At 38.7% G+C, this 27,166-nt stretch overlaps 1 protein-coding gene across 4 annotated transcripts; it reads right to left on the bottom strand.

The window, feature by feature from the left end:
- Nucleotides 1-6,801: 6,801 nt before the first annotated feature.
- On the bottom strand, nucleotides 6,802-27,164 carry ATP5F1C (ATP synthase F1 subunit gamma). Of its 4 annotated transcripts, none has more exons than XM_036274908.1 (10): nucleotides 27,057-27,162; nucleotides 18,753-18,787; nucleotides 17,880-18,011; nucleotides 14,663-14,867; nucleotides 13,646-13,789; nucleotides 13,459-13,523; nucleotides 11,624-11,779; nucleotides 11,238-11,334; nucleotides 7,977-8,013; nucleotides 6,802-6,947 (listed from the first exon to the last, which is right to left on the bottom strand). In XM_036274908.1, the coding sequence occupies exons 1-9, from the start codon at nucleotides 27,110-27,112 to the stop codon at nucleotides 8,007-8,009; spliced, it is 897 nt and encodes a 298-aa protein (XP_036130801.1). In that variant the 5' UTR covers nucleotides 27,113-27,162; the 3' UTR covers nucleotides 6,802-6,947; nucleotides 7,977-8,006. The 4 variants fall into 4 exon arrangements, with proteins under 4 accessions (XP_036130801.1, XP_036130790.1, XP_036130807.1 ...); XM_036274897.1 differs by having other exon boundaries at nucleotides 27,042-27,161; XM_036274914.1 differs by lacking the exon at nucleotides 7,977-8,013 and having other exon boundaries at nucleotides 27,057-27,164.
- Between the last annotated feature and the right edge of the window lie 2 nt (nucleotides 27,165-27,166).

The following is a 27,166-nucleotide window of genomic DNA, read 5'->3' as shown; positions in this document are numbered from 1 at the left end:
TGTGGAAAATTTCAAACCTACAGAAAAGCTGAAACAGAAAAGTATAAACAGATATACACTTCACCTAGATTCACCTATTTGTAACATTTTGCCATGTTTACTATCCACATACACACATGCATCCAAAACAGAAAATATTTGCAAACTTTATAGCATTTAACCCAGAAATACTTCAGCATGTATCTCTCCAAAACAAGGATATTCAAGGACATTCCCTTCCCCTACATAATTATATATCACAGGTTCGGTCCCCTAGGAAGCCAGTTCTGAGATGAAATTCATCCTGTAGAAGATTTATTTTTTATTTTTTATTTTTTTTATCCTCACTCGAGGACATTTTTCCATTTTTTGTTCAGGTAGAGTGGGAGGGAGAGAGAGGAACAGAGAGAGAGAGAGAAACATCGACGTGAAAGGGACACATCGAGTGGCTGCCACCCGCACAACCGGGGACAAACTGCAACCGAGGTACATGCCCTTAGCGGGAACCGAACCCGGGTCTCTCAGGACCGCAGGCCGACGCTCTAACCGCTGAGCCAAACCGGCCAGGGCTGTAGAAGATTTATTAAAGACTGCTCCTGGAACTGAGCTTGCAATACACTTTTGTTTTGTTTTCCTTGTTGTTGTTTTTGTTTTTTTCTTGTTTTTAAACATTTTTTCCCTTTTTGTGTTTGTGTTAATCCTCTCCTGAGGATTTATTTATTTATTTATTTTTTTATTTTTTATTTTTAGAGAAAGCAGAAGGGAAGGAGGGAGGAGGAGGGACAGAGAGAAACATCAGTGTGAGAGAGACTTCAATTGGTTGCCTGTGGGGTTGGGGATTGAACCTGCAACCCAGGTACGTGCCCTTTATCAGGAATCAAACCCACCACCCTTCAGTGCACGGGCTGTGACGCTTTAACTTCTGAGCCACACCGGCCAGGGCTCCTTTTCTTTTCTTGCAATGGACTTTCAAGGAGCGTCAGCCAATCCCATAGGGAGATCTGAAGCTGGTTGGCCTTTCTGATTTTCCCTGAGATGGAACGAGGTGGATGGACCTTTATATTCCCATGTTGATAAATCATTGCATGAGAGCTTCCCTGGAAAGGATGTATAATCCTAGGCAAAGGTGCTTTCTGCAACAGAGGCAATTCCAAGGAAGGTGGAAGTTCTTTGGTCCTGAGAGGATCCGGGCAGTGCATTTCAATATTCACTACTGTCTTAGTCCATTTGGGCTGCCATGACAAAATACCTCATACTGCGTAAGTTGTTAACAGAGATTTATTTCTCACTGTTCTGAAGGCTGGAAGTCTGAGATCAACTTCTGTTCTCATATATTCACAACGTAGTAGGGGCTTGGGAGCTCTGTGCGATCTGGTTTATGAGAGAGCATTAATCCCATTCAAGAGGGCTACAACCTCATGACCTAGTCACCTCCTGAAGGCTCCACTTTCTGATATCATCATGTTGGGAGTAAAGATTCCGACATGTGGACTTTGGCAGGACACAAACATTCAAATCACGGTGGCTGCAGTCCACTTTTTGTACCCTTAGATCCACTTCTTGGTGTAATTTTGAGGAACAGCTTCTCTAGGATTTGGGGGGTGGGAGACTCTTTCCCTAGAGAAAAATTAAAGAGGAAGGACAGAAGACAAATAACAGCCCTTAATGCCAGAGCAGCACCTTCACTGATCCTCACTGCCTGCCTCCTCCACTGTTCTAGATTTCTCTCACCTTCAGCCAGCACCACTACTGGTCTCAGTGGCTTACCTAGTGGCACAACCCATACCTTTGTCTGGAGGAGGTCTGAGCCCATAGTTTTTATGCCCTTTTAAGACTGTGGCTGCTAAACGTGTCTACAGAGCATCAACATTAGGCAAGAGGGTATCAAGAGGTGTCCAACTAGACCACTTGGGTACCAAACATTTCTCCTCGCCACAGCAATGATCAGGGTCAATTACTCCTGCCAGCCCAGTGACTCCTCTTTTTGCATGCTGTCTCCTGGCCAAAGTGCCCAGGTTGCAACTGTAGCTAATAGTTCAATGGGACTTCTTCTGTGTCTCCTGGTGAAAACATTCCCACTTTTGGGAATCAAAACTGTCAACCTGGGGAAGTCAGAGTTGCAGAGAAGTTTCCCAGTGGAGAAAATCGAGCTTCCACTGTGTGTGGTCTACCAATTCGAAACCCAGCAGCACAGACAAGTCACTGACTTAAAGTGTATTTGGCATCCTGGGGTACTATGCCCCATCCTCACAAGGCATTGCATATGAACTAGTGATTTAGTTGTGCCTTCAAAGGGTGTTCCCTTGCTCTGCCAAGCTGACAGCTTGAGTGGCATATCTGATATGACCAAATTTCCGTGATCAGTATGTCTACTCCCAACCTCCTTTATTGTAAAATGGCTCCCTTGCTCTGACACAGCATGATACAGGACACCAGAACATCAAACACTGTGAGCAGGAAAGGCAAATCTGTACCCAGAAATCCAGAATATGTGCCTGTTCCTATCAAGACAAATGGCTGTTCTTTCTAGAATTAAAGGGGCTATTGTGGTCAAATTGCCAAGTGGTTGGTGGTCTCCTTAAAGTGTATTTAGTTTGCTTGGAAACCATAACAAAATGGCACAGACTGGGGGGCTTAAACAACAGACATTTATTTTCTCACAGTACTGGAAGCTGGAAATTCATGATGGGGAGGTGCCAGTATGATCAATTTCCTTAGTTCTCCTCTCTCCTTGGCTTGAAGCCATTTTGGTTTCTGAAACTTTGTGACATTTTTCTCTGACAGCTTTTAGGTCTCTACCTGCATTGCCCTGAAATGTCACATCATAATCTTGAATGAGCATCCTTGGACAAGTCTTTGCACTTGTATGAGTACCCTGTAGACTAGACTATTAGGAGTGGAATCGACTCAAACTATACACATTTTAAAATTTAGGAGACACTGCCAAATCGCTCTCAAAAAGATTATCAGCTTGCACTAACAGCATAGGGGAAATTGATTCCCCCTACTATCTTTAACAATCTAATGGTCAGTAAGACAATGGACTATTCATCCATTGCCCATTTTAAAAATTGAGTTTTATCTTTTTTCTTAGCATATTGGTGACATATACTTCTTTTTTTGGCGGGGGGCAGGGGAGAAACATTAATTGGTTGCCTCCCATATGCATCCCAAGCAGGGATCAATGTGTCCTGATCCCAGGAATCAGACCCACAACCTTTTGGTGTACAGGGCAACACTCCAAATGAGCCACACCAGCTAGGGAAGTGACATACATTTCTGCCATTTGTTTTGCAATTCAAATTAGGGAAGTTTGTGTTATTGCTGTTGGATAAGAATGCATTATCCATTTTCCTATTAAAAAAATTTTTTTAAAATTGATTTTTAGAGGAGAGGAAGGGGCAGAGAAACATCTATTTGTTGTTCCACTTAGTTATGCATTCATTGGTTGCTTATTGTATGTGCCCTAACCCAGGATCAAACCAATAAATAGCCTTGGCTTACTGGGACTGATGTTCTAACCAATTGAGCTACTGGCTTGGGCTCAATTTTCCTACTTTTTTTTTTTTAATCCTCACCCATTTTTGCATTTATCTTCAGATAGAGCAGGAGGGAGAGAGGGACCAAGAGAGAGGGAGAAACATCAATGTGAGAGAGACACATCGAGTGGTTGCCACCCACACGACCACAACCAGGGCTTGGGGACAAACCGCAACCGAGATAACGTGCCCCTAGCTGGAACCAAACCCAGGACTCGGGGGTCCACGGGCCAACACTCTAACCGCTGAGCCAAACCAGCCCGGGCTCAATTTTCCTACTCTTAAATAGCATCTGAGTATAGAAAGGAAAGCAATACTCAATGTGGGGAAATGGCAGTACTACAATTTTTGTATTTCTCTTCCACTACTTTCTACAGACCCAGCATAGGCTCTTGAGAAATCAAACTAAAGCAATTTAGATTACTTTACCAACCACACATAGGGAAGACAGTTTTATATACATAGAGCAGTGGTTAAGATCCTAGATTCTAGAATGAACTGTCTGTTAGAATCCCAGGTCAGCCTTACCAACTGTGACCTTGAGCAAATTACATAATCTTTGTTCAGTCATACGTAAAGTGGAGATTATAAAACAGTACTTACGTTATAGGGTTGTTAGGATTAAATGAATACTTGCAAAATACTTAGAGTCTGACATAGGATGAGTGCTATGTCTGCAATTAAATGTTGCCTTTCCTATGTAAAAGTTGGCATCAGTTCAGTATAGCATTTATCAATTTCTTCCACACATTGGCAATCTTCAACTCTGAAGATACAGTAGTTAAAACACTTCTCTGTAGGAGCTTAGTCTTGAGCAAAGACAAGCAATTAATGACAAAACGTGTTAAGTGTTATAATTGGTGAGCACATAGGAGGGACATTCAGTCCAATTTGGGGGAGCAGAGGAGACTGAGAGGTAGTCCATCCTGGAGGAAGTGATATCTAGACTGAATACTCAAGAACAAATGACCATCTAACCACTATGCTGTACAACTGAAACTAATATAATATTGAATGTCAACTGTAAATGAAGAAAAAACACCTTCTTCCACACTCCAAAAAAAAACAAGAACCAATGACCAACAGAAATTACAAACAGAATACTGGGGCAAGGTGACACTTGAAAGGTTATCTGGGACAGTTATGAGCATACCATGCTGTGCAGCTTAGACCCGTAGGGAGTCTTGAAAGGTACACTTGAAGTTTTTGTCCAAGTTATACCCCTCTTTTTTGGCTAAGTGTCAAAACAGTGCAATCATAATGAAAAGTGTTTAGTCAAGTTTCTTACTTAAAAAACTTCAATTGCTATCCCATTTTCTCAGGAAAGCAGAGAAAACCCAGGACAGCAATGCACTAGGCAGAGGACAGCAATGGGATGGCAGACTGGAACATCCCATACCCAAGACGACCTGAGGGCTCTTACCATGCTCTTACTGTTTCTTTGTTTTTTATCCTCACCTGAGGACATTTTTCCATTTTTTGTTCAGATAGAGTAGGAAAGAGAGAGAGGAAGAGAGGGAGAGAAACATCGACGTGAGAGACACACCAAGTGGCTGCCACCCACACAACCCAACCAGGGCCGGGGCCAAACCGCAACCGTGGCACATGCCCTCAGTGGGACCCGAACCCGGGTCTCTCTGGACCACAGGCCGATGCTCTAACCGCTGAGCCAAACCAGCTAGGGCTCATGCTCTTATTCTGAACCTAAGAGTACACCAGTCAGCCTGATTACTGCTTATCTTGTTATGCTTCAATTCCTGCGTTTACTCCTACTATGGTTTAACCAATTCATTCTCTCACATTACGTGTTCTGCTAGCCTGGAAACTGGAGGTGGGCCAACATGTTTAGAAGCAAAATTGAAAAACCTATAGCACCCCAACCCGTTGACGTTCCTCAAAGGTGTCTGTGCTTGGTTCACACTACTCTGCCCTATTCCTCACAGCCTCATTCACTGACCCATCCAGCAGTGGCTCATAAAATTTGAGGGAAGCTAGAAAATGAGCCCGTCTGTCGTGTTGTCTTCTGGCAGCCTTCTTCTTACAGTGGTACTTCTTTATAGGTTTGCGTGTGCTAACCATTTTTAATATTACTCACTGTTCATTTTTATGAATATTGTTGGCAAAGTAAAATACTTAGTATTTTCTAAATATATTTTATTTAATGTTTTTCTAAAAGTCAAGAGTCATATACATCAAACTGTTAACTGAGAATGGGTTTTATATTTTCGTATATTTTATTTTTTATAGTTCTGTAGTCCTTTCGGAAATTACAGGGGAGCAGAAGTAAGTTTACAGTTTTTTGTATGGAAAGAAGACAAATATATGCCCGGCCGGTGTGGCTGAGGTCCCTGTTCGATTCTAGGTCAGGGCACATGCCCAGGTTGCAGGCTTTATCCCCAGATGTTTCCAACTCTCTCTCAAAAAAAAAAAAACAATAAAAACATATTTAAAAATTTTTTAAGAGACAAATATACAAAATACAAAAAGAAACTTGCCTACTCACAACTGTAAACCTACTTTTGCCAACCCCCGTATATATTACTTTTGTAATAAAAAACCTAAGCTCCCTGTTTGAAACAAATAGGAAAAAAAAAACCCAAGGGATGGCATGGCCATCTCACTGCATGGAATCAGCTAGGCATCCAATCTTAATGGTCATCTAAATGTAAATATGGAGTTAATATCATATGGGAATGTTTCTCAGTGTTTACAAAAGATGTTTAAAAATGTATTAGACTAAGTATATGCCTGGAATTCTAAATCCCATAAATGAGAAACAGCAAATCACTGCAATCACATTTTTACTTGTGTTGGCTGTTCTCTGAAGGTGCAAAAGGATGGAAGCAAGGGCTGAAGTAGTGGCCTGTCTCCTCTTCTTTCCACCCTGACCCAAAGAGGCCAGATTTTTTTGTTGTTGTTCAGATATAGAGTGGGAGGGAGAAAGAAGAAGGGAGAGAGAGAAACATCGACGTGAAAGGGACACATTGAGTGGTTGCTACCTGCACAACCCAACTGGGGCCGGGGACAAACTGCAACTGAGGTACGTGCCCTTAGCAGGAACCGAACCCGGGTCTCTCTGAACTGCAGGCTGATGCTCTGACCGCTGACCCAAAACGGCCAGGGTAAGGCCAGATTTTTTAAGGTTGTTTCAGAAGAGCTTCTTCAATTATTTTATCAAAAAAAAAAAAAAAAAAATTAATAGTAGCATAATAATAGTTTTAAATATTTTAACATGTCATTTTGAAACCTGTAACTATTGTTCTTATATACTAAGACAAAAGAGTGATTTTCTTATTGTAAGTTGTTTATTGTAAGATAATTTACAAATGTCTTGCTGTCTTTAGTAATTTAAACAATGGACCAATCATTTCTTCTGACCAGGACAACAGTAAGCTAAAAACAAAATCAGCTGGCTGAATTCTTCTTTACCTGAAAAACAAAATATAGAACAAATCAAAATCAAGTAATATTTTTGGAGAAAATAATGGACATCAAGAGATAATACAGGGATTGTTGTTTGTATGTTACCATTCACCTGACATATGACATAGATTTTTGTCTGTTCTTAACCAACTTACTGCCTATGAAAATCATGTTAAGATAATGTATTTACAGCTATTGTTATAAGTTTTAATGTTATTTTTTATATCTTGTTTTATATGTAATATATATATTAACATTCAAAAAATTTTTTTCTTGAGAAAAGGATACAAAAATGCAAAACCCACAATTTTGGTAACTGCCAACTGCCAATTGTTTTGCAGTACTTTACTATATTGGGCATCTTGTTTTTTTTTTTTTAGCTTATGAATGAATGCATTAGATACTTTTGGGTTGTAGTTGGAATTTTACATGGCTTGCATTTTAATTCTTTGGTTCTTTGCTGTTTCTATTAACCCATGGCATTATTTTAATAAATGTTACAATACTAACCTATAAAAAAAGATACTACATATTTCAGTGGGATTTAAAGAACTGACTTTACATAATAGATGTTACTCTACACTAGTGGTTCTCAAATTTTGGTCTTTCTTTCATAGGGTTCATGAGGGCAAGACCATTTTCATAATAACATTATTTGCTCATTTTAGTCTCATTCTCAAGAGTATATGGTAGAGTTTTCCAGAGTATGATATCCAAATGGAATGAATACAGAAATAGATGAGAACCTTGATGTTTTTTGTTAAGTCAGACATTCAGGAGTCCTGAGACCATAAAGTTTGAGAACCACCACTCTGCACCAATCTATATTTACTATCTCAAAATAATGCTGATTCTTTGTCCTTAAGGTTTACTTAACAAATCTAAGGAGGGAAAAAGCCCCCCAGCATTATACCTGTACTCCCATAAGTTGGCTGCTACTGTAAACAGGCCTAGCTACATTAGCTTCAGTTATAACTGGCTATGTTTCTTTTCTGAAGGGTTATGGGGAGAGTGTGTGAAATATTACCACTTTACCTCTTGTCTGAGGACGAAACTTGATTTTCATTAATCCCTGGTTAATATATTAGAAGAAAAAGACAAACACAAACAAGCTGGTCAACAAGCAATCCATGCTAGTTAATCATGTACATTTTCCAACTAAAAAAGTCCTCATACTTATGTGAGGATATCACATACTTACCAGAAGATTCCTTTAAAACAGTGTCAATGATTATTATAAAAAAGTTATAGCTCTCAATCCGGTTAGAAGCAATAAAACCATACTCATGCAAGTAGGCAAGGGTGCAAAAGTATAATTAAAATAATTTTTTCTATAAATAGCATACAATATATTATAAATTTCTGTCTGGCAACTAATACTTGGCACCTCAAATATTGTGGTTTACTCATGCTTTTTATTTTATTACTACAGAGCCAAATGTGTTTGTGTTGACTATTAAAGTCTTTAACCAGAGTAACTGCTATGTTAGAAAGCATGCAAATCCATAAACAATCCAATCTTGGGACTACAGAGCTAACTTTTTATAAAGGATGTAGACAACCTTTCTAGAAAGCAAAAATTTAATAGTCAATTTCCATTTATTAAAATTCTTTTTAATTCTCAGTTTTAGGTCCCAATCTCCCTCTCCTCATTTTACTTTTTTGCTACTTTGTAGTCAGGTTTCCCACATTTCTAATCCAGAAAGACCCTAGTCTGCAATTTTAAGAAGTTATATCCTCTTCCTTTATTCCTAGTTTTCCTTTTTCAAGAGCAGAAAAAGAACTTTGGGTCCAGACGGTTGCTAGTTTGATTCCTGGTCGGGACACATGCATGCCCAGGTTGTGGGCCCGATCCCCAGTGGGGGGGCATGCAGGAGGCAGCCAGTCAATGTTCCCTCTCATCGATGTTTCTATCTCTCTCTCCTCTCACTTCCTCTCTCTGTAAAATCAATAAAGGGAAAAAAAGAACCTAGGTTCTCTGGATCTCAAAGCCCCCTGAACCTTCAGAATGCAGTCTTTCCTCCAGGCCTTCTCTCATACTTGTCATTCAAGAAGAAATCAGCTTAGCATGAGCAGCAGGACATATAACAAGGAGGATAATGAGTAGTGTAATTATTTCATCCTTGGATTAGTCCCCATGTTCTAGATGACAAAATGAGTTGAAGAGAGAGTAACTTAACCAAGTTTATCAAGACATTAAGTGGCAGGCCATTCATTATTGCACTGTACTCTATGACGCTAACAGAACATTAGTGAACAGGCTGAATGATGGGTTGAACTTGAAGGAAGGATCCTTAAGATAGCAAAGCGGATGGATCCAACTAATAATTTATAGAATGGTCTCAATCAGTTTTACTTGTCTCTCTGGCATCCTGCCCAGTTTCTATCCTTGAGACAATACTTAAGGACTAATTTAAATTTCACCTTAGTGATGAATCTTTCCTTAATTCTTAAACATGGGCCCATGTTCTCACATACTCAATAAAATGTTATTTCTCCCTCTTCTGAACTTCTAGTTCTTAATACATTTATGGCACGTTACTCATTCACTCAACTACCATTTATTGAGGAAGTAGGTGCCAGGTGATGGGGTTATAAAAGTGCGTAAGACAGTCCCTCCCATGCCACAGAAGCACACAGACAAATAAAAAGGCAATTCCTAATAAAATGTCAAGTGCTGATAAAGGGAAGCCCAGGATGCTGAAGAAGGGTACCCTACCCAAAAGATGCAAGAGAGTTTTCTGGAGGAAAGGATTCCCACCAGCTCAGGTAGGAAGGATAAACAGGACTCAGTCACATGAAGAACCAAGTGTGCAAGGAGAACAAAAGAACAGCATTTAAGGCAAAGGCACACGCCACTCTGAAAGTAAAAGAGCATGATGTGTTTATAAAACTAGAAGTAGATCAGTATGGCTGAAGTTCCAGGGAAGTGAGAAATTAGTGGGAGGAGACTAGACTACAGACAGTGTTGGTGGCTAGAAACTGTAGGCTCACATATATCAAGCTAAGCTGTTTCTGCAGGATGATAATGTGAGAGAATGGGTTCTATTATCTTCATCACAGCACTCTGTCACTGGATCAGCAATTTTTTCTGTAAAGGGCTAGACAGTAAATATTTTAGGCTGTGTGGGTCACATACTTTCTCATTTTATAACCCTCTTTAAAAAATGTTTTTATTGATTCAGAGAGAGGAAGGGAGAGAGACAGACAGAAACATCAATCAGCTGCCTCCTGCATGCCCCCCCCCTAGTGGGGATCAAGCCTACAACTCAAGCATGTGCCCTGATGGGGAATCAAACCATTAACCTCCTGGTGCATGGGATGACGCTCAACCAACTGAGTCACACCAGCTAGGCTCTTTATATAACCCTTTACAAAATGAAAACCATTATTAGCTCTGGGCCCCAATGTGCTGACATCCATTCTACTGCAATTTCAAATATGTCTGTCCTCCCTGTTAAGGCAGTGAATTCTTTGAGGGCAAATACTATCACTACTACATCCTCAGTACCTAGCACAGGGCCTGGCACTGAAGAGGCTCTCAAGAAATATTTTAATTCAGGAGAGAAATAAAAAGAATCTGTATTAAGTGGGCATAAAGGGGAAAGAGTCATGGGCTATTTTGAAAGTACATCTTAGAGAACTTGGTGACCAGTTAGTAGGAGGGGATAAAGAATGAGTCAAAGACAATTTACACATGTTATTCCTCATCACAATTATCTGCATATTTTTTACTCTATTAGAAAAAATGCCTTGAAAGAAAGCATCTCATCCTTTCACAGTTGTACTTTACATAATTTCTTGAATAGAATTCCCATTATCTTAACCCTGGTTTCACAAACATTATTTTCTTGAGGAAAGTGGTACAGTATCTTATGGTACTGATACAGGAAATTTAATAATTTTAAAAGTCCTGAACCCTACCACCATTCAATGATTTACATGTAAAATCAAACCCAAAATCAGTCCTGTAATTCAGAAAGCTTGGTTTGTAATGTTTTAAGTGCCAAAGACAGATTTTATAAATGATACTAAATTACCATTTACAGAAAAGTGAAATCTAGCAATTTATTGATTTCTAAAAGAAGAACTAAGCCTAACACAATCAGAATAAACCAGAGATTCCATTTTCACCAAATTTTTATATCCTAAGACGAAAGGATACAAGATTAAACAATGGATCATTTCATTTTCAATGGACAAAACAAACCCGAAAACTTTTAAATATCCAAAGGTTAAACTAGCAGACACAGAGACATGAAAACACAACTCTGAAGGCAGTCTACAAGTACTTACAGAGCTGCAGCACCAGAGATGATTTCAATCAACTCCTTTGTGATGACAGCTTGACGGGTGCGGTTAAAGGTCAAAGTCAACTTGTCAATCATCTCAGCTACAAACAAAACAAAAAGATTAGACAACAAAATCCAAAACTAGAAAAGGATAACTTCATACTTTCTTTAAGTCAGAGAGTATTACTTTTGTATCTTTGCAGATGAGAAAATTCAAGGAAAGAGATAGTTATTTGGTCAAAAATTTCATAGAACCAGCAGTAGAGCCCAGGACTAGGTCCTAGCTCTCTTGCTTCCTGATCTACTTAGCGAATGGTCATGTTTTGATGTGAGGGTCGTCTTCATGCTACTCTGCAATTCCAGAATGTTGTCAGAAATCTGTGTGCTTACAAGCATTCTTGCTTGCATTGTCCATGGCTGTCATCCTGGCACTTTGCTCACTCGTGGTGGATTCCTTCAGAGAATAGTAGATGATGTTGGCCAGACTATATTCCTGGTAATTCTGCAGCACGTCAGCATCAATGTCATCATAGATACTCATGCTCTCTATCAAAAAAAGTGATAAATAGTTCTGAAGCAATACAGCACAAAGACTGATTTAATCAAAATGGCTCACTATTATAAAAATCCTCTATAATTACAGAGAAGAAATAAGTGTAAGATAGGTCAAAAGACTCAGTTCTAACAGTTTCATTGATTTCCACAATGTAGATTGTAACAGATTTTCAGCTAAATGTGTAAACAAAGCACTTGGTATTTTAAAATAACTTTACTACATTTCATGGTCATGAAGTTGTCTATATAACATCTAGCTGAGTGCCTGGCACAAAGCCAGCAACAAACAATAAATAAATGTTTTTTTCAATAAAGAAATTAAGAAACTAGCCAAGTAAATACAAAAATCTCAATTCAGCCTTTTGATTAATGGAGAAATCAACAAGTGTCAGTCAGCAAAAATGTGAGCAGGAAAATGTTTCTAAGATTATGGAAGAGTGGAAGAATTAAGAGGCTGATGTGAATTTCAGTAATCATGTTGCAGAAGTTTAGCAGCACACTTCAAAATTCATCTGTTAGGGTAAAGTGGTGCAACAGTGCTATGTTTCATCAAACTTAAGATGCTACCGTTAGCCCTGGCCGGTATGGCTCAGCAGTTAGAGCGTGGGCCTATGGTCCAGAGAGACCAGGGTTTGGTTCCCACTAAAGGCATGTACCTCGGTTGCAGTTTGTCCCCGGCCCTGGCTGGCTGTGCAGTTGCAACCACTCGATGTGTCCCTTTCACGTCGATGTTTCTCTCTCTCTCTCTCTCTCTTCCTCCCACTCTAACTGAACAAAAAACAAAAAAATGTCCTTGGGTGAGGATTGAAAAAAAAAAATGCTACAGTTATAACCCATATTTGATGTACCATTAAGAAAGAAAATAACATAGCCAATTAAAAACGACATGCCACTGGCTGGGAGAAGCATCCCAATTTCAGAGATGTTAAAATGTAAAACAATGTACATCTCTGAATAGATGAAACATGATACACAAAAGGCGAAAATGCCTTAGGAAAATAAAATAAGTTCCAGAATATTGTTTCCAGAATGCTCCACTGAGCAACGGTGACTATATTCAAACAATAAAACAACAGAATTTACTGGGCCAATGTAAATGAGTTGTGAACACTGTTCAAATCTCTATTCTAGACCTTCTGATTATATTGAGGTTAGGTAGAGTTTGCATACATAGTCTGCAAAGCCAATGTCTAGTTAGACTCCCCAACCCCTGAGGAAAGAAAAAAACACCTAATGACTGCTCTCACTAATTACTTAAAAAAAAAAGATTTCAGAGAAAGGGAGAGAGAACCATCGATTAACTGCTTCCTGCACACCCTATACTGGGAATTGAGCCCATAACCTGGACATGTGCCCTGACCAGGAATCGAATCAGTGACCTCCTGGTACATGGAACAATGCTCAACCAAGTGAACCACACCAGCCGGGCTGCCCTCAATATATACTTATTTGTTCAGTTAATGAAGGAATGGAGTAAGACTTGTCAAACAACGCATGGATTGATACACCATGGAAGCCATTAACAGATGGTGATAGAAACAACCCAATATCATTTTGCTACTGCTGAAACAGGCCATCATGACATATACTATTTTCCTAAATGTAATCTCTCCTTTCTACATGGAAAAACACTTGTCAAAAAAAACCAACAAAAAAACACAACTACTTACCAGCACTTGCAATGGTATTGAGAGAGAAGATGGGCTTCTCTTCCGTCTTGTAGGAGATGACAGACCTAGAAAGGACAAAAGCAAGTTATTATTTTGAAATTTACAAAATAATAGCTTCTAAACTGTTAAGTAGCTATTATTTTAAAATATAAACATAACAAAGCTTTGACTTCTAAAGTTTTCTTGCCTGAATCGATTAAAGACAATAGATCCTTCATCAAATTCATATCCAGAATTTAGTAATTCCAGGGCAATGACGGATGCATCTCCAAAAGTAGGGGGTTTTCTTCCCACCTCTTTGAACGTCACCAGAAACTGGTCAGAATGAGTTCTACAAGAAAATCAAGAGAGCACATAAAATATTTTAATGGAATTACTCTTCTGAAAGAACACAGGGAACAAAAAATAAATCACTATGCATCAAGTTTTTTGAGGGGAGAAAGGTGTTCACTGAATTAAGTTGCTCCATACATTATCATGATTATTCTTACTTCAGCACATGCAGAGAACTAAGGACTAATAATCAGGCCTTCCTTGTATTATATTTCTCTATGCCTTTATTTTATCTCCTTCCAATCCTAATTAACTATTGTTCACTGACATTTCCAGACTGTGATGGCTCCTGAGATTGTCCTCATTTTTTAAAACAGCAGCAGCTTTTGATATTCCCATTGTACTCCATTTTTGTTTTGGATGACGAAGAAGCAAAACACAAGTAGAAAATGGGAAAAATCTATTTATTTTATATATACCGGAAAAAATAAAAACAAAACAAAAACCTCCTTGAGTTAATAATAACAGGCAACCCAAAGGGGGCCATCTCACTTAAACTATCAAAAAAACTTCCAGTTATTCATTCATGCACCCTTTTTTTTTTGGGTTAATCCTCACCCAAGGATATTTTTTCCACTGATTTTTTTTTTTAAGAGAGTGTGTGTGTGTGTGTGTGTTTGGAGGGGAGGGTGGCAGCAAGGTGGGAAGAGAGAGACACACACACACACACACACACACACACATCAATTGCTTGCCTCCCACAAGCACCCCAACCAGGGCCAGGGTTCAAACCTACAACCCAGATATATGCCCACGATAGAATCAAACCTGCCAGCCCTTTGGTGCACAGGCCAATGCTCTAACCACTGAGCACCCTGGCCAGGAAAATGCATGCACCCTTTTAAACACAGATAATATATATTTAAATTACCTATGAAGTATACCCCGAATCTTATCACCAATTCCAACAATTTTAACTTCTTTCCCGGCTGCAGTGAGCGTAGCCACCTCATTTTTCATCTGTTTAGCAACTGAGGAATGGATAGCACCACAAAGCCCTCTATCTGAGGACACACCGATAAGGAGGTGTTTCTTCTTGTCTTCAGGCACCTTAATATCAGCCTTTTCATACAGAGCTTAAAAACAAACAAAAAGCAAGAATTTATATATATAATTCATACAAAATACAACAATCCCTAATTTACAAAAGAGCTGGCTGTTTTCATATGATGCATTTACATTTAGGTGGCACTTGACTAATATAACAGAAACGGCCTGTGTATTTATTCCATTTACAATCAAGATGAAAACCACAAAGGTTTAAATCTCTATGACAGAGGTTTCTAAGGGCCCATTAATGGCCATCCAATCTTAAATACTGACTAAAAGACGTCTCTAGTACAATGAAAGCACTTTTAAAGAGGCTGGAATTATAGAGGTAATGACTCCCTCCCCTCCCCCCTCCCCCCTCCCTTCCTTCCTTCTTATCCTCTCTTTTCCATTTTTTGTTCAGATAGAGTGGGAGGGAGGGAGGGAGGGAGGGAGGGAAACATTGACATGAAAGGGACACATCAAGTGGCTGCCTCCCGACCCACCAAGGGGGCCGGGATCAAACTGCAACCAAGGTACGTGCCCTTAGCGGGAACCGAACCCGGGTCTCTCTGGACCACAGTCCGACGCTCTAATCGCTGAGCCAAACCAGCCAGGGCTAGAGGTAATGACTTATTTAGATATCAGACTTCTAAATAATGTAAATCCTCAGTATACAACCAAAAAAACAGGAAGCAAATTTTTACTGAGCTGCTTATATAATCTGCATATCAAGCTCTTATAAAAACTATTGATGTTAAAATAATGATGCCACTTCATTTTCGGGATTACTTTAACAACCTCACTTTGTTAGTCTAGTTTGCCAAGAAGCAGAGACCGAGAGAGGATTCAGTAGGGTGAAATATATGTGAATTTTACTGGGAGATAAGCCTGTGAGAGAAAACAGGAAGTCAGAAGAGCTATCATACCATGATGCAAGTCTGAGGCACGGAAGAGAGGTTGGTGGTAGCTTCCCAAGAAAGGTTGCATAGACCACTGTGCAACTTAAGGGAAGTTCAGCAGGGCTGCTGGGAGCCCCAAGTCTCCCAAGAACATGCCTGAGCCTGTGCTCAGGTGCTGGCCAGAAGTAAGCCATGGAAAGCATGGCCTGGATGCAAATGCAGGATGGACTTGAGCAGCTGGTGCTCATTGTAATTGCAACATGCATCTTTATGGCCATAATAATCACCCAGTTTAACAAAATTCCTCCTGCTACTATCTTTTTCAGTATAAAGCAGTGATTCTCAAATTTCAATACCTGAGACCCTCCATAAAAAGCAGAGGGAGACGTGCCCTGGCCGGTAGCTCAGCTGGTTCAAGCATCATCCCAATACACCAAGGTTGGGTTCAATCCCCAGTCAGAGCACATATAAGAATCAACCAGTGAATAAATAAATAAGTGTAACAAATTAGTCTTTCTCTCTCTCTCTCTCTCTCTCTAAAATAAATACTCTCTCTAAAATATTTATTAAAAATTAATAAATAAAGCAAGGAGAAATACTCAAGTCCAAAGTTCAGCAGAGTGGGGAGAATATTTAAGTCTCTCTTTTAATTTTATAATGTACAGTGTAAAATACCTGCTTTACATTTTTAAATATTTAAAATGATTAGCCACTCAATATTTGCCAGTTAGTATTTTACTTTTAGTTTGAAGGACTTTAGAAGCTGACTGGCAGCCTCAACTTGGATTTTTAGTATTTCTCCACAAATATTCTTATCAGATATCTATGCCAGTTTCTTTATTAGACAATTCTGTGGTTATAGAGTTTTGGAGGGTAACACATTTATTATATTCATTCATATCAGCAAGAAAAGTAGTAAAATTACTTTCCTTTTTCATATAAATAGCTAGAGGGTCATTTAACCAACCAACATTTACCAAGCCAACAACTAGATGCTTAGTATTATTGTGCTAAGGAGGGAAGGAGACATGAGAGCAAATGATTGGAGATGACAGGGATTGCTAAAACCTAACCTAGCAACTCTCCTCTAGGTAAATCTAAGTATGGTGTTTTAAAGGAAGGAGCCATTTCCACGGACACCTAGTGCTCTATAATTTCCTCATGTAAAACTTTCTTTAGCAGTATAAATGCATGTTTTAAAAATATGGAAGAACACTCTGGCCAGTGCAGCTCAGTTGGTTGTGCATCATTCGTGCACCAAAAGATTGCCAGTTTGATTCGCAATCAGGGCATATGCCCAGGTTTCGGCTTGATCCCCATTTGGGGGCATGTAGGAGGCAGATGATCCGATGTTTCACTGTCACATCTCTTTCTCCCTTCCTCTCTCTATATTAAAAAAAAAAGGCCTGGCTGGTATGGTATGGTTCAGTGGTTGAGCATCAACCCATGCACCAAGAGGTTGCTGGTTCAATTCCCGGTCAGGGCACATGCCCAGGTTGTGGGCATGCAGGAGGCAGCCAATCGATGTTCTCACTCATCAATGTTTCTCTCTCTCCCTCTCCCTTCCTCTCTCTCTAAATAATCAATCAAGAAAAACTATTTTAAATATGTTTAAAAAAAAACACACAAAGAACAGGAAGAGCACAAGAAAATACTGCACATAATCTATTAATATACAGATATATTTTCTTAAATTTGAAAATAGTCAAATTTTGCCTTCTTTACAGTTGATGGTTAAACATGCACTCTTGTATTCATGAACCATTTCCATGACTACTCGGTCAGCTCTCTACCGCAGAGTACCACCTTACCACCCTGCAGTCCTAAACTATCACATCAAAACTGAACAGGATAAAATCAAACACTGCAGTTTGATGTACTGTTTCTAAGGTCTTTTAATGGTATATTTAATAATTTAGGAAAATTTTCAGAATATTTAGAAAGTTAACATAATTGATATGTGATCTCAGGCAAGTCACTGTGCTTTAGTTTCTCATCAGCAAAGCAGAGTCTCAAACAGTTTTATATCCATAGGGTCGCTGTGTAAAATGACTACATATAAAATACTCAGAATAGGCCTATCATCACGGTAAGCACTAAGTAAAAGTCATTAGTAGTGATTTTCTTTGTAATTTCGGAATTACACTCTTCTCTTACCCAAAGACCCTGTTCCATACACTCGAGCTGGTTTCAGTTCCCTCTCAGCTCGGGCATATTTGGCTGCTGCTACCATTTTCATAGACTTGGTAATTTTCTGGATGTTTTTGATTGACTTTAGTCGCCTGGTAACTGAAAAATAGAAGTGCTTTATTAAGATAAAAGAGTTATATATTTCATTTGTGAATTTATCAAAATATTTTTCTAAACTGCAAGCCCCCATTTACACCATTAATTACAGCATGATGCTAAACTAGGCTTAACGCAAGAATGAGTACTAAAAAAGGTCAAACTTAGCTGACAACATGAGGATCAATAAAGTATACACTGAAAATATTAAATGGTATTGAAAATGGCCTTTAACTACATTCTTCCATAACATTTTTTTTTAAAGATAGAGTAGAAGGGAGGGAAAGGGGGAGAGAGAAAGAGAGAGAGGGAGAGAAAAACATCAATGAGCGAGGCACATAGATTGGTTGCCTCCCAAATGACTGGGGCTGAGGATCGAACCTGTAACCCTGTTATGTGCCTTTGACCAGGAAATGAACCCTCGATCCTTTGGTCTGTGGACAGACATTCTAACCACTCAGCCAAACCGGCCACAGACATAACATTTTGTATATATCTACAAATAGTATAGTTTTTCTCAATTATAGCATAATCACTCCATAGACAACAGAATCACACAACCATGTGTCACCTCCCACTGGTCTTTTCTAAACCAAGTTCAATGCCCCACACATATGACGTGGATTTATTTTGTCAGTTTTGACCAAATATATAATGGGCTTTAAATAGCAGCACATATTTTTTGAAGTATTATTTGTCAAAATTTAGTTTTTCTTAATTCACATATTAAGATAAAGTACTTACTATCTTTCAAAGTTGCCATATTTCGAACTTGGATCCTGAGAATAAAGGTTTTAAAAATATTTTAGTTAAAAAAAATTAGCTCCATTCAATAATAAAAACTTTCAAAGTTAATGTTTATTTAAAGAATACCCCATAAAGAACCACTCAAACATAGAATTCTGAATGTATATATATTAATTTTTAAATTCCTTAATACCGATACCAAATCTTACATCAAAGGCCTCATTTTATTTGACCTAACACAAACCTTTCACTGAAGTCACAATGGCATTCACACGTGCTCTATTCCCAACTCCATGTCTTTGCCTGTGTTGTTTCCCCAAAAGAAAAGTCCTTTCCCCTGTTAGGCTGCCCAACTTTCAAGATCAGCCACCAATAAAAGAAAGCATTCCTTGACTTCCTCAGTTCACCAAAATCTTTTCAGATAACACTTACACATTCTAACATAACAAAATGTGTGAAAAGGCAGTTTTATTCCAACCAATTCTTAACTTTTCTAACTCAATTCAATAAACATTTACTAAGCAGCTGCTATTCTTCCAGACATGATCTCTGATGACAAGAAACATACTATTATTTCATAAACAAGATTCATGAAAACCTAGATTTACATAAAATTTACAGTAAATTAGTTTTCTACAATCTTTAAAATTAAAGTAGAATGCATAAAAGTCAAAATGGTTTGACTTGAATGTAATGTCAGTGAAAGATAAATATGAGAAGATACTTGCTCTATGGGGCAAGACAGCATATTATCAAATATAAATTATCTTCCAGACCTTAAATTCATACAAAATACCCATGTTGGCCCAGAAAGGCCCATAGAAGAACTGAAGAATCAGTAAATCTGTGCATAGAGATAGACAGAAAAGAAGGACATTCCCAGGAACAGGAAATCATTTTGAAGCTGGAGACACAGGCTGATTTAGTAAATTTAAATATTATTATATAGGTAATAGGGAAATGAATGTTCATTAAAAAAAAAAAAAATCTATAAAATGAATTATACAACATGACCAAGTGGAATTTCTTCCAGGTATGCAAGGCTGGCTCATCATTCAACAACCAAATAATATCCATCACATCAACAGGTGAAAGAAGAAAAATCATACATCATCAATAGATACAGAAAAAGCATTTTATAATGTAATAGCCTTTCATGATAAACACCTCTTAACAAATTAAAAATAGGAGAAAACTTCCTTAACCCAATAAGGAGTATCTACAAAAAACCCCATGGTTTAATAGTGAGAAACTAGAAACTTCTCCCTAAGATTGGGAACAAGACAATGATGTCTTCTCTTACTACTCCTATTCAACATCATAATGGATGTCCAAGCTAATACAATAAGACAAGAAAAGGAAATAAAAGGTATACAGATTGGAAGGGAAGAAATAAAGCTGTCTTTGCTCATAGGTAATATGACTGTCTAGGTAGAACATCCCACATAATTGGCAAAAAAACCACCTGGAACTAATAACCAATTATAGTAAGGTACAGGACACAAGGTTAACACATACAAAACTTAATTCTTCCCTTTATACCAGCTACGAACAATTGAAGTTTCAAGTTAAAAAAAAAAAAAAACCACAGGCGGCAGACTTAAAAATGGTTAAGATGATAAATTTTATGTATATTTTACTACAATTAAAAAAACACACACACAAAAAGAGGTATATAAACCTAACAAAATGTAAGATCTAAAGGAGGAAAACTGCAAAACTAATGAAAGATCTAAATAAATGGAGAGAGATTCCACATTCATAGACAGGAAGACTCAATATTGTTAACAGGTCAATTCTTCCTAACTTGATCTATAGAATAACACAATTCCAATCAAAATCTCAGTAAGTTACTTTGTGACTGTCAATAAGCTGACTTTAATGTCTATATGGAAAAGCAAAACACCCAGAATATCCAACACAATAGTGAAGAACAAAGCCAGAGAACTGACACTACCTGATTTCAAGACTTGCTAATGGAATTACAGAAAACAAGACAGTGTGGCATTGGCGAAGGAATGGACAAGTAGACCAATGGAACAGAATAAAGAACCCAGAAACAGACTCACACAAATACATCAACTTAAGTTTGATAAAGGAGCAAAAGCCATTATATGCGGAAAAGATACTCGTTTCTACAAATGGTGCTGGACCATTGTACATCCATATGCAAAAATATTAATCCAGACAATATCCTATACAGTTCACAAAAATAAACTCAAAATGGACCATAGATCCAAATGTAAAACACAAAGCCATAAAACTTCTACAAGATACCATAGGAGACTATCTAGGTGCTTTGCGTTCGGCTGAGTTTTTAGCTAAAACACCAAAGCATGATCCATGAAAGAAAATTGATAAGCTAAACTTTATTAACGTTAAAAACTTCTGCTCTTCAAAAGACACTGTTAAGAGAATAAAAAGACAAGCCACACACTAGGAGAAAAAAATTCAAAACACATCTGATAAAAGACTGTTATCTTTGAAACTCAACAATAAGAATATGGACAACCCAAATTAAAAAGTGGGCAAGAGATCGGAACAGACACCTCACCAAAGATGATATACAGGTGGCAAATAAGCATATAAAAAGATGCTCAGTATCATATCATTAGGGAAGTGCAAATTGAAACAAGCTACAACTACAAATCTGTAAGAATGGCTAAAATTTTACAAACTGACAATACCAAATGATGATAAGGATGTGGAACAAAAGGAACTCTCATTGATTACCACTGGGAATGCAAAATGGTATGACTACTTTGGAAGATAGTTTGGCAGTTTCCTAAAAATCTTTTTTTTAAAAATATGCTTTTACTAATTTTTTAGAGAGGAAGGGAGAGAGAAACATTGATGTGAGAGTGATACATCAATCGACTGCCTCCTGCACACCCCCTACTGGGGACTGAGCCAGCAACCTGGGTATGTAGCCTGACCAGTAATGGAACCGGGACCTCTTGGCTCAATCCTCTGAGCACACTGGTGGGCCGTACAAATCGTAAAAATAGTCTTAACATATGATCTGGCATTCATGCTCCTCGGTATCTAATCTATTGAGCTGAAAACTTGTGTCTACACGAAAACCAGTACATGAATGCTTACAGTACCTTTATTCATAATTGATCAAAATTGAAACAAACTAAGATGTACTTCAATGTGAATGAATGCTTAAACAAACTAGTACATACATACAATGGAGTATTATTAAGAAATAAAAAACGAGCTATCAAGCCACAAAAAGATATAACGGAACCGGAACTGCATATTGCTCAGTGAAAGCAGCCAATCTTTAAAGGCTATATACTGATTCCAACTATATAACATTCCAGAAAAGACAAAACTATAGCAACAGTAAAAAGATCAGTGGTGGTCAGAATCTGGGAAAGAGATTTTTAGGTCAGTGAAACTATTCTGCGTAATACTGTAATGGTAGGCACAAGTCATTATGCATATATTAAAACTCATAGAACTAAACAATAGGAGTGCCCTTATGAAACTATGCACCTTAGTCAATAATATATTAATACTGGTTCATTAATTGTTGTACATATACCACACTAATACAAGATGTTAATAACTGGGGACAAAGTGGGGTGTGGATATATGGAACTCTCTGAACTCCATGCTCAATTTTTCTGTAAGTCTAAACTGTACTGAAAAATAAAGACTATTCACGAAATGGTATATGATCCCATTTTTGTGATTACATGTTTATGTGCATAAAAATAAGTCTGAGCTCTGGCTGGTATTGCTCAGTGGTTAGAACTTTGGCCCATGCACAGAAGGGTCTCGGGCTCTCCCAGTCAAAGGCATGTACCTGGGCTGCAGGTTCAATCCCCAGGCCCTGATCTAGGTGCACGTGGGAGGCACTCACTCAACCAATGTGTCTCTTTCACATTGATGTTTCTCTTTCTTTCTCTCTACTCCCATCTCTCCCCACCCCTTCCACCCTCTCTAAAAAAAAAAAAAAAAAAAAAAAATGGAAAAAATATCCTGGGGTGAGGATTAACAAATAAATAAGCCTGAAAAGTCATAATTAAAAGTTATCTTTAAAAATCTTTACTTATCTTACTACCTGTATTACTTAGCCAAAGAAAAATATAGAAATAAGAGGAAGGAGACTTAATGAAAAATATTAGGTTTGGTTAGAATGCATCCACTAAAGAGTAAAGCTATTAAATACTGCTAAGCATGGTTATTCCAAGTACAGACTTATCTGATGACAACCCCATTAACTAATGGCACTTGAAAAGTGACCCCATTTTTTGAACAGCATTCATTCTTTTTTCGGTGTAACAACTTTATCACTCCAAACATTCTAAATTTATAGATTATGCCCTGGCCGGTTTGGCTCAGCGGTTGGAGCATCGGCCTGCGGTACAGAGAGACCCGGGTTCGGTTCCCGCTAAGGGCATGTACCTCGGTTGCAGTTTGTCTCCGGCCCTGGTTGGTCGTGAGGGTGGCAACCACTCGATGTGTCCCTTCACATCGATGTTTCTCTCTCTCTCTCTCTCTTCCTCTCTCTCCCTCCTGCTCTAACTGAACAAAAAATGGAAAAATGTCCTCGGGTGAGGATAAAAAAAATAAAAATAAAAAAAATAAGTAAATTTATAGATTATAAGGAGAGGCATTTGGACATTATAGTTTTAGGCAGACACTCCAACTTAACAGACACAAGTTTCTAGTCAAGGGAGTATGATATGGAACATATTCGAATTGTGTGCCATATTTGGATGAACAGATGTTCTGGATTTCTATAGTATCCCAAATGAGGTATGAATCTTGTGATTCTTCATGCTGTGCTCATGCCCTAATTTCCTGTTCTGAAGCCCTCTCATGTTTAGCCTTCATTTAGTTCTAAAGATGTCAATCTATGCTACAACTTTATTTTTTAAGTACAGTTTGAGTTCAGAATAACTATGAGCTAATCTGAACTCTCTTTAGCTATAGATGGCTCTATCCACTGAATATACATATTTGCAAATGAAAAGATAAAGTTCTGAATCAGTTCTGTTCTGGAGAATTGCATCATGTCCTGAGAAACATTTAGATTATTTGGGAAACTAGCAATGTATCAAATACAGTGGATGGAAAAATCACAGATTGTGGATTACCATTATCTACTATGATTATACAGAATTGTTAGGAAAGCTAAAGAAGGCAGTGTGAAGGGAGTCAGTAAGGTTTCTAGATGAGTGATTTATCAAAGAATTTTAAGGAGCATATAAATGCTGTAAAATATAAAAATTAAGAAAGCAGCACCAGCTAATTCTTAAGGAAAAATTTATGAAGTGTGTCTAATTCTACTATTGAATGCCTGTGTGAAGGTCCATCACCTGCCCCTCGACCAAAAAATGACTCTCACTTTTCTTCACCATTGCCCATGATCAAGTCTTCTTTGACAAGTCCAATAAATCTTCTTACATTATATTTTATGTAGAAACTAGTTATAAACTCATTTTCATTTGATACACCTGTATCCACACCAGCATGTCTCCCACTGCTCTCAGCTCTTTACAAATACTGACTCATTTATTCTTCATACTAACCCATTAATTGTGGAGTAATCATTATTACCATTCAACAGATAAGGAAATGGTATGGACACAGACACTGAGTAACTTGTCCAAGGTCACACAGCCAAGTGAGTGGCAGTCAGGATTTAAACCCCAGCAGACTGACTCCAGTCCAACTTATACACTCTGCTGCCTCACATTTTCTACATTTACAAGGAAATATCTGCTCTCCTGGTTTCAGATGGTGATCTTCCTTTTCTCTTCTGAAATACCACCTCTCTTCCTTTTCAATGTATATAGTTAAATTTATGGTCATTGGTCTCCCATTATAAAACAGTTCCATTTTAGAGAATGTGGAACACTACGAAACAGAGATGTATTTCCCCTAATTTGAGACAGAAAAAATGGAGACTCTTTCCTTCCAATTTCTTAAATGCTATTTTTTTTTTTAAAACTTAGTTTCTGAAAACTTAGGGTACTTTTGGATCCCCATAATTAATTAATTTCATCACGATTTTAATTAAGCCTCATGTTTAATGTTAGCACACAAACCTCTCCACAGCAAAAACTGTAATAACACACTGCACATTTAAAAGCTTCCAATAACCAAAACAGAACCAAGGAAATGCCCCTTCATGGTTCTGTTAAAGCAAAAGTATTTTTCTACCTTTCCAAATTAATTCTGTGGAGTGTGAAACATTAAAATGGTTTTCATTTTTTAATTTAAAAGGCAATTATAATGAATGGGAAGGGAAAGGGCAGAACAGGCAGAAGAGACATCAGGCCTCAGAATGATGGAAAATGTGAAAAGAGGACAGAACATGCCTTCCAGGTTTTGACGAATATTCACAACCTACCAATTTAAAACCAGCATTCCAAAGGGAGGTCAGGACTATGACCTTTATTTGATGTTTGAGCTTCCAATTTAGATCCCTAGCATTAGTTGTCTCAGATTGACAGAGCTTTTATTTAAAAACAATTCTTTATTAAAAGATCTTCAAATTGCCCGGCCCGCGTGGCTCAGTGGTTGAATGTCGACCCAAGAGATCACCAGTTCAATTGCTGGTCAGGGTGCATGCCCAGGTTGTGGGCCCGATGCCCAGTGGGGGACAGGCAGGAGGCAGCCAATCGATGTTCTCTCTCCCTCTCTAAAATCAATAAGAAAAAAAAAAGATTTTAAATTGTCTTACAGGGTTTGAAAAAAGTTATTTCTACAGTTTTATGTAAAATATTTTGTCCTTAATTCAGGAACTCTTTACATTTTTAAAAGATCAACTTGGATACCATTTAAGGTTCTAAAAATACTAACAGGTAACATTAATACATATTAAGATGGGAAGCAAGGAAGGAGAGCTGGTGTTTGCTGAGCACCACTGCATGCTAGGAACTGTCCCTCAAAGCTCACTAAGACCATGTCTATTTGTTTGCCACCACATTTTAGCAACTTAATGCAGATCAGGCACCTAACACATGTGTGCTGAGTGATTAGCAAATGGTGAGAATTCAACAAAGGTGACTTCCTAATTTCCATGAACATTCTTCTTCAATATCAGAAGGAAAAAAACTGACTTCCAAGGCAAATCCACCAATATTTTTATGTAGGTATTTGGCAGCACATTAAATTACTTCATTACCCTGAAAATCTTGTCTATTGTTATAAACTCTATGCTTAATGAAAACCATACCCGTTTCAATTAATGCTTTATAGTCCCTTCACATAAACTAGGATCAAAAACCTATTTTAGTGCTATAGCTTCTTAGAATTCTCCCTTACTGTAAACCCAGGAAATCGGTACACACAGCCAGTAACTAAAATCTCCTTAGCACTGTCTGAAATTCTCCCAGACTGTCTAGCATCAAGACGTTTCATCCTATTATATGGTCCCACCACAAGCCAACGTTTATCTGTCTATTGCTAGGCCTTCTACTGTGCAATTGTTTTTCAGGAACCAATGTTTAAAATCCTTAAAAACTGCACAGCAGTTACTGAAACCTATCTCCTCCTCCTCCTCCTCCTCCTCCTCCTCTCAGGACCTTGGGACAATTTCATGACCTTGCAGGGTTACTGCTTCAGCATAAAGGTTTCAAGATGGTGCAAGGTGTCTTTCTCTTCCTCTCGGACAGATTTTTAAGGTTCCTTTTGCACCCAAACTACCATCGGCCTACGAGGGCACTTACTTGATTCACTAATGCCCAACAAAGCGCCTGCTACAAGGTAGGTGCTTAATAAACGTTCTGCCTGAATCGAACAGCTCTTAAATGGTTACTCCGCTCTACAATGGCCATTCAAACTCTGTCCAACACTGGGAGGTTTCAAAAGGCGTCAAGGACATACAGCACAACTTAACCTTCCCCTAGACCTTGCCTTGAGCCCTCCCCTCCCCCTCACTCTGTGGGCCCAGGTAAAGACTGCACGACCCTCACTGCCTGCACAGAGCAGGAGCTCTGCAAGTACTTCGTAGCTGAATGAATACAAGACCGCCCTGAAATTAACTCGGACTAAGGTCTCAATCCCGAGGTCCAAGAAGCCAACTCCTCGTGGCCCTCACTCCGCCCCATCCCGCCTCTGGAGACGTGGCGTGACCTTGCGGTCTCTCCAGCCCCTTCGCGTGCCCTTCTCGGATCGAAGGAGCTTCCTGCAGCCCCGGCCATCCGGGGCCTCCAGGCCCCGGGGGCCCGGCTGGCCCTGCGACCCCTGTTCATCCCACTCTCCTCCACCCGCTCCCCCGTAATCGAGCTCTTCCAACCCTTGCAACCTCCGGGTTCCTACCGCAAGCTGCCGTACCATTGCGGCTGCACAGCCCAGGCCGAGACCCCAACGACGCCCGCCCGAGAAAACATGGTGGTACTGGCCCTGCTGAAGGTCGGTCAGACAGGCCTCCACGCGCATGTGCA

Source organism: Molossus molossus, unplaced genomic scaffold, assembly GCF_014108415.1.
Source record: "Molossus molossus isolate mMolMol1 unplaced genomic scaffold, mMolMol1.p scaffold_m16_p_1, whole genome shotgun sequence".
Classification (NCBI taxonomy): domain Eukaryota; kingdom Metazoa; phylum Chordata; class Mammalia; order Chiroptera; family Molossidae; genus Molossus; species Molossus molossus.
The sequence above is the reverse complement of the archived record's forward strand: the minus strand, read 5'-3'. Positions and strand labels throughout refer to the sequence as shown.

What these genes read in the sequence shown, in the direction of transcription:
- ATP5F1C (XM_036274897.1), bottom strand. Translation starts at nt 27,112, where the DNA reads ATGTTTTCTCGGGCGGGCGTCGTTGGGGTCTCGGCCTGGGCTGTGCAG. An exon ending in GTATGGAACAGGGTCTTTGG is followed by an intron (nt 14,868 to 17,879) that starts GTAAGAGAAGAG and finishes TTTGTTTTTAAG; the next exon opens with CTCTGTATGAAAAGGCTGAT. An exon ending in ATTCGGGGTATACTTCATAG is followed by an intron (nt 13,790 to 14,662) that starts GTAATTTAAATA and finishes ATTTTCTTGTAG; the next exon opens with AACTCATTCTGACCAGTTTC.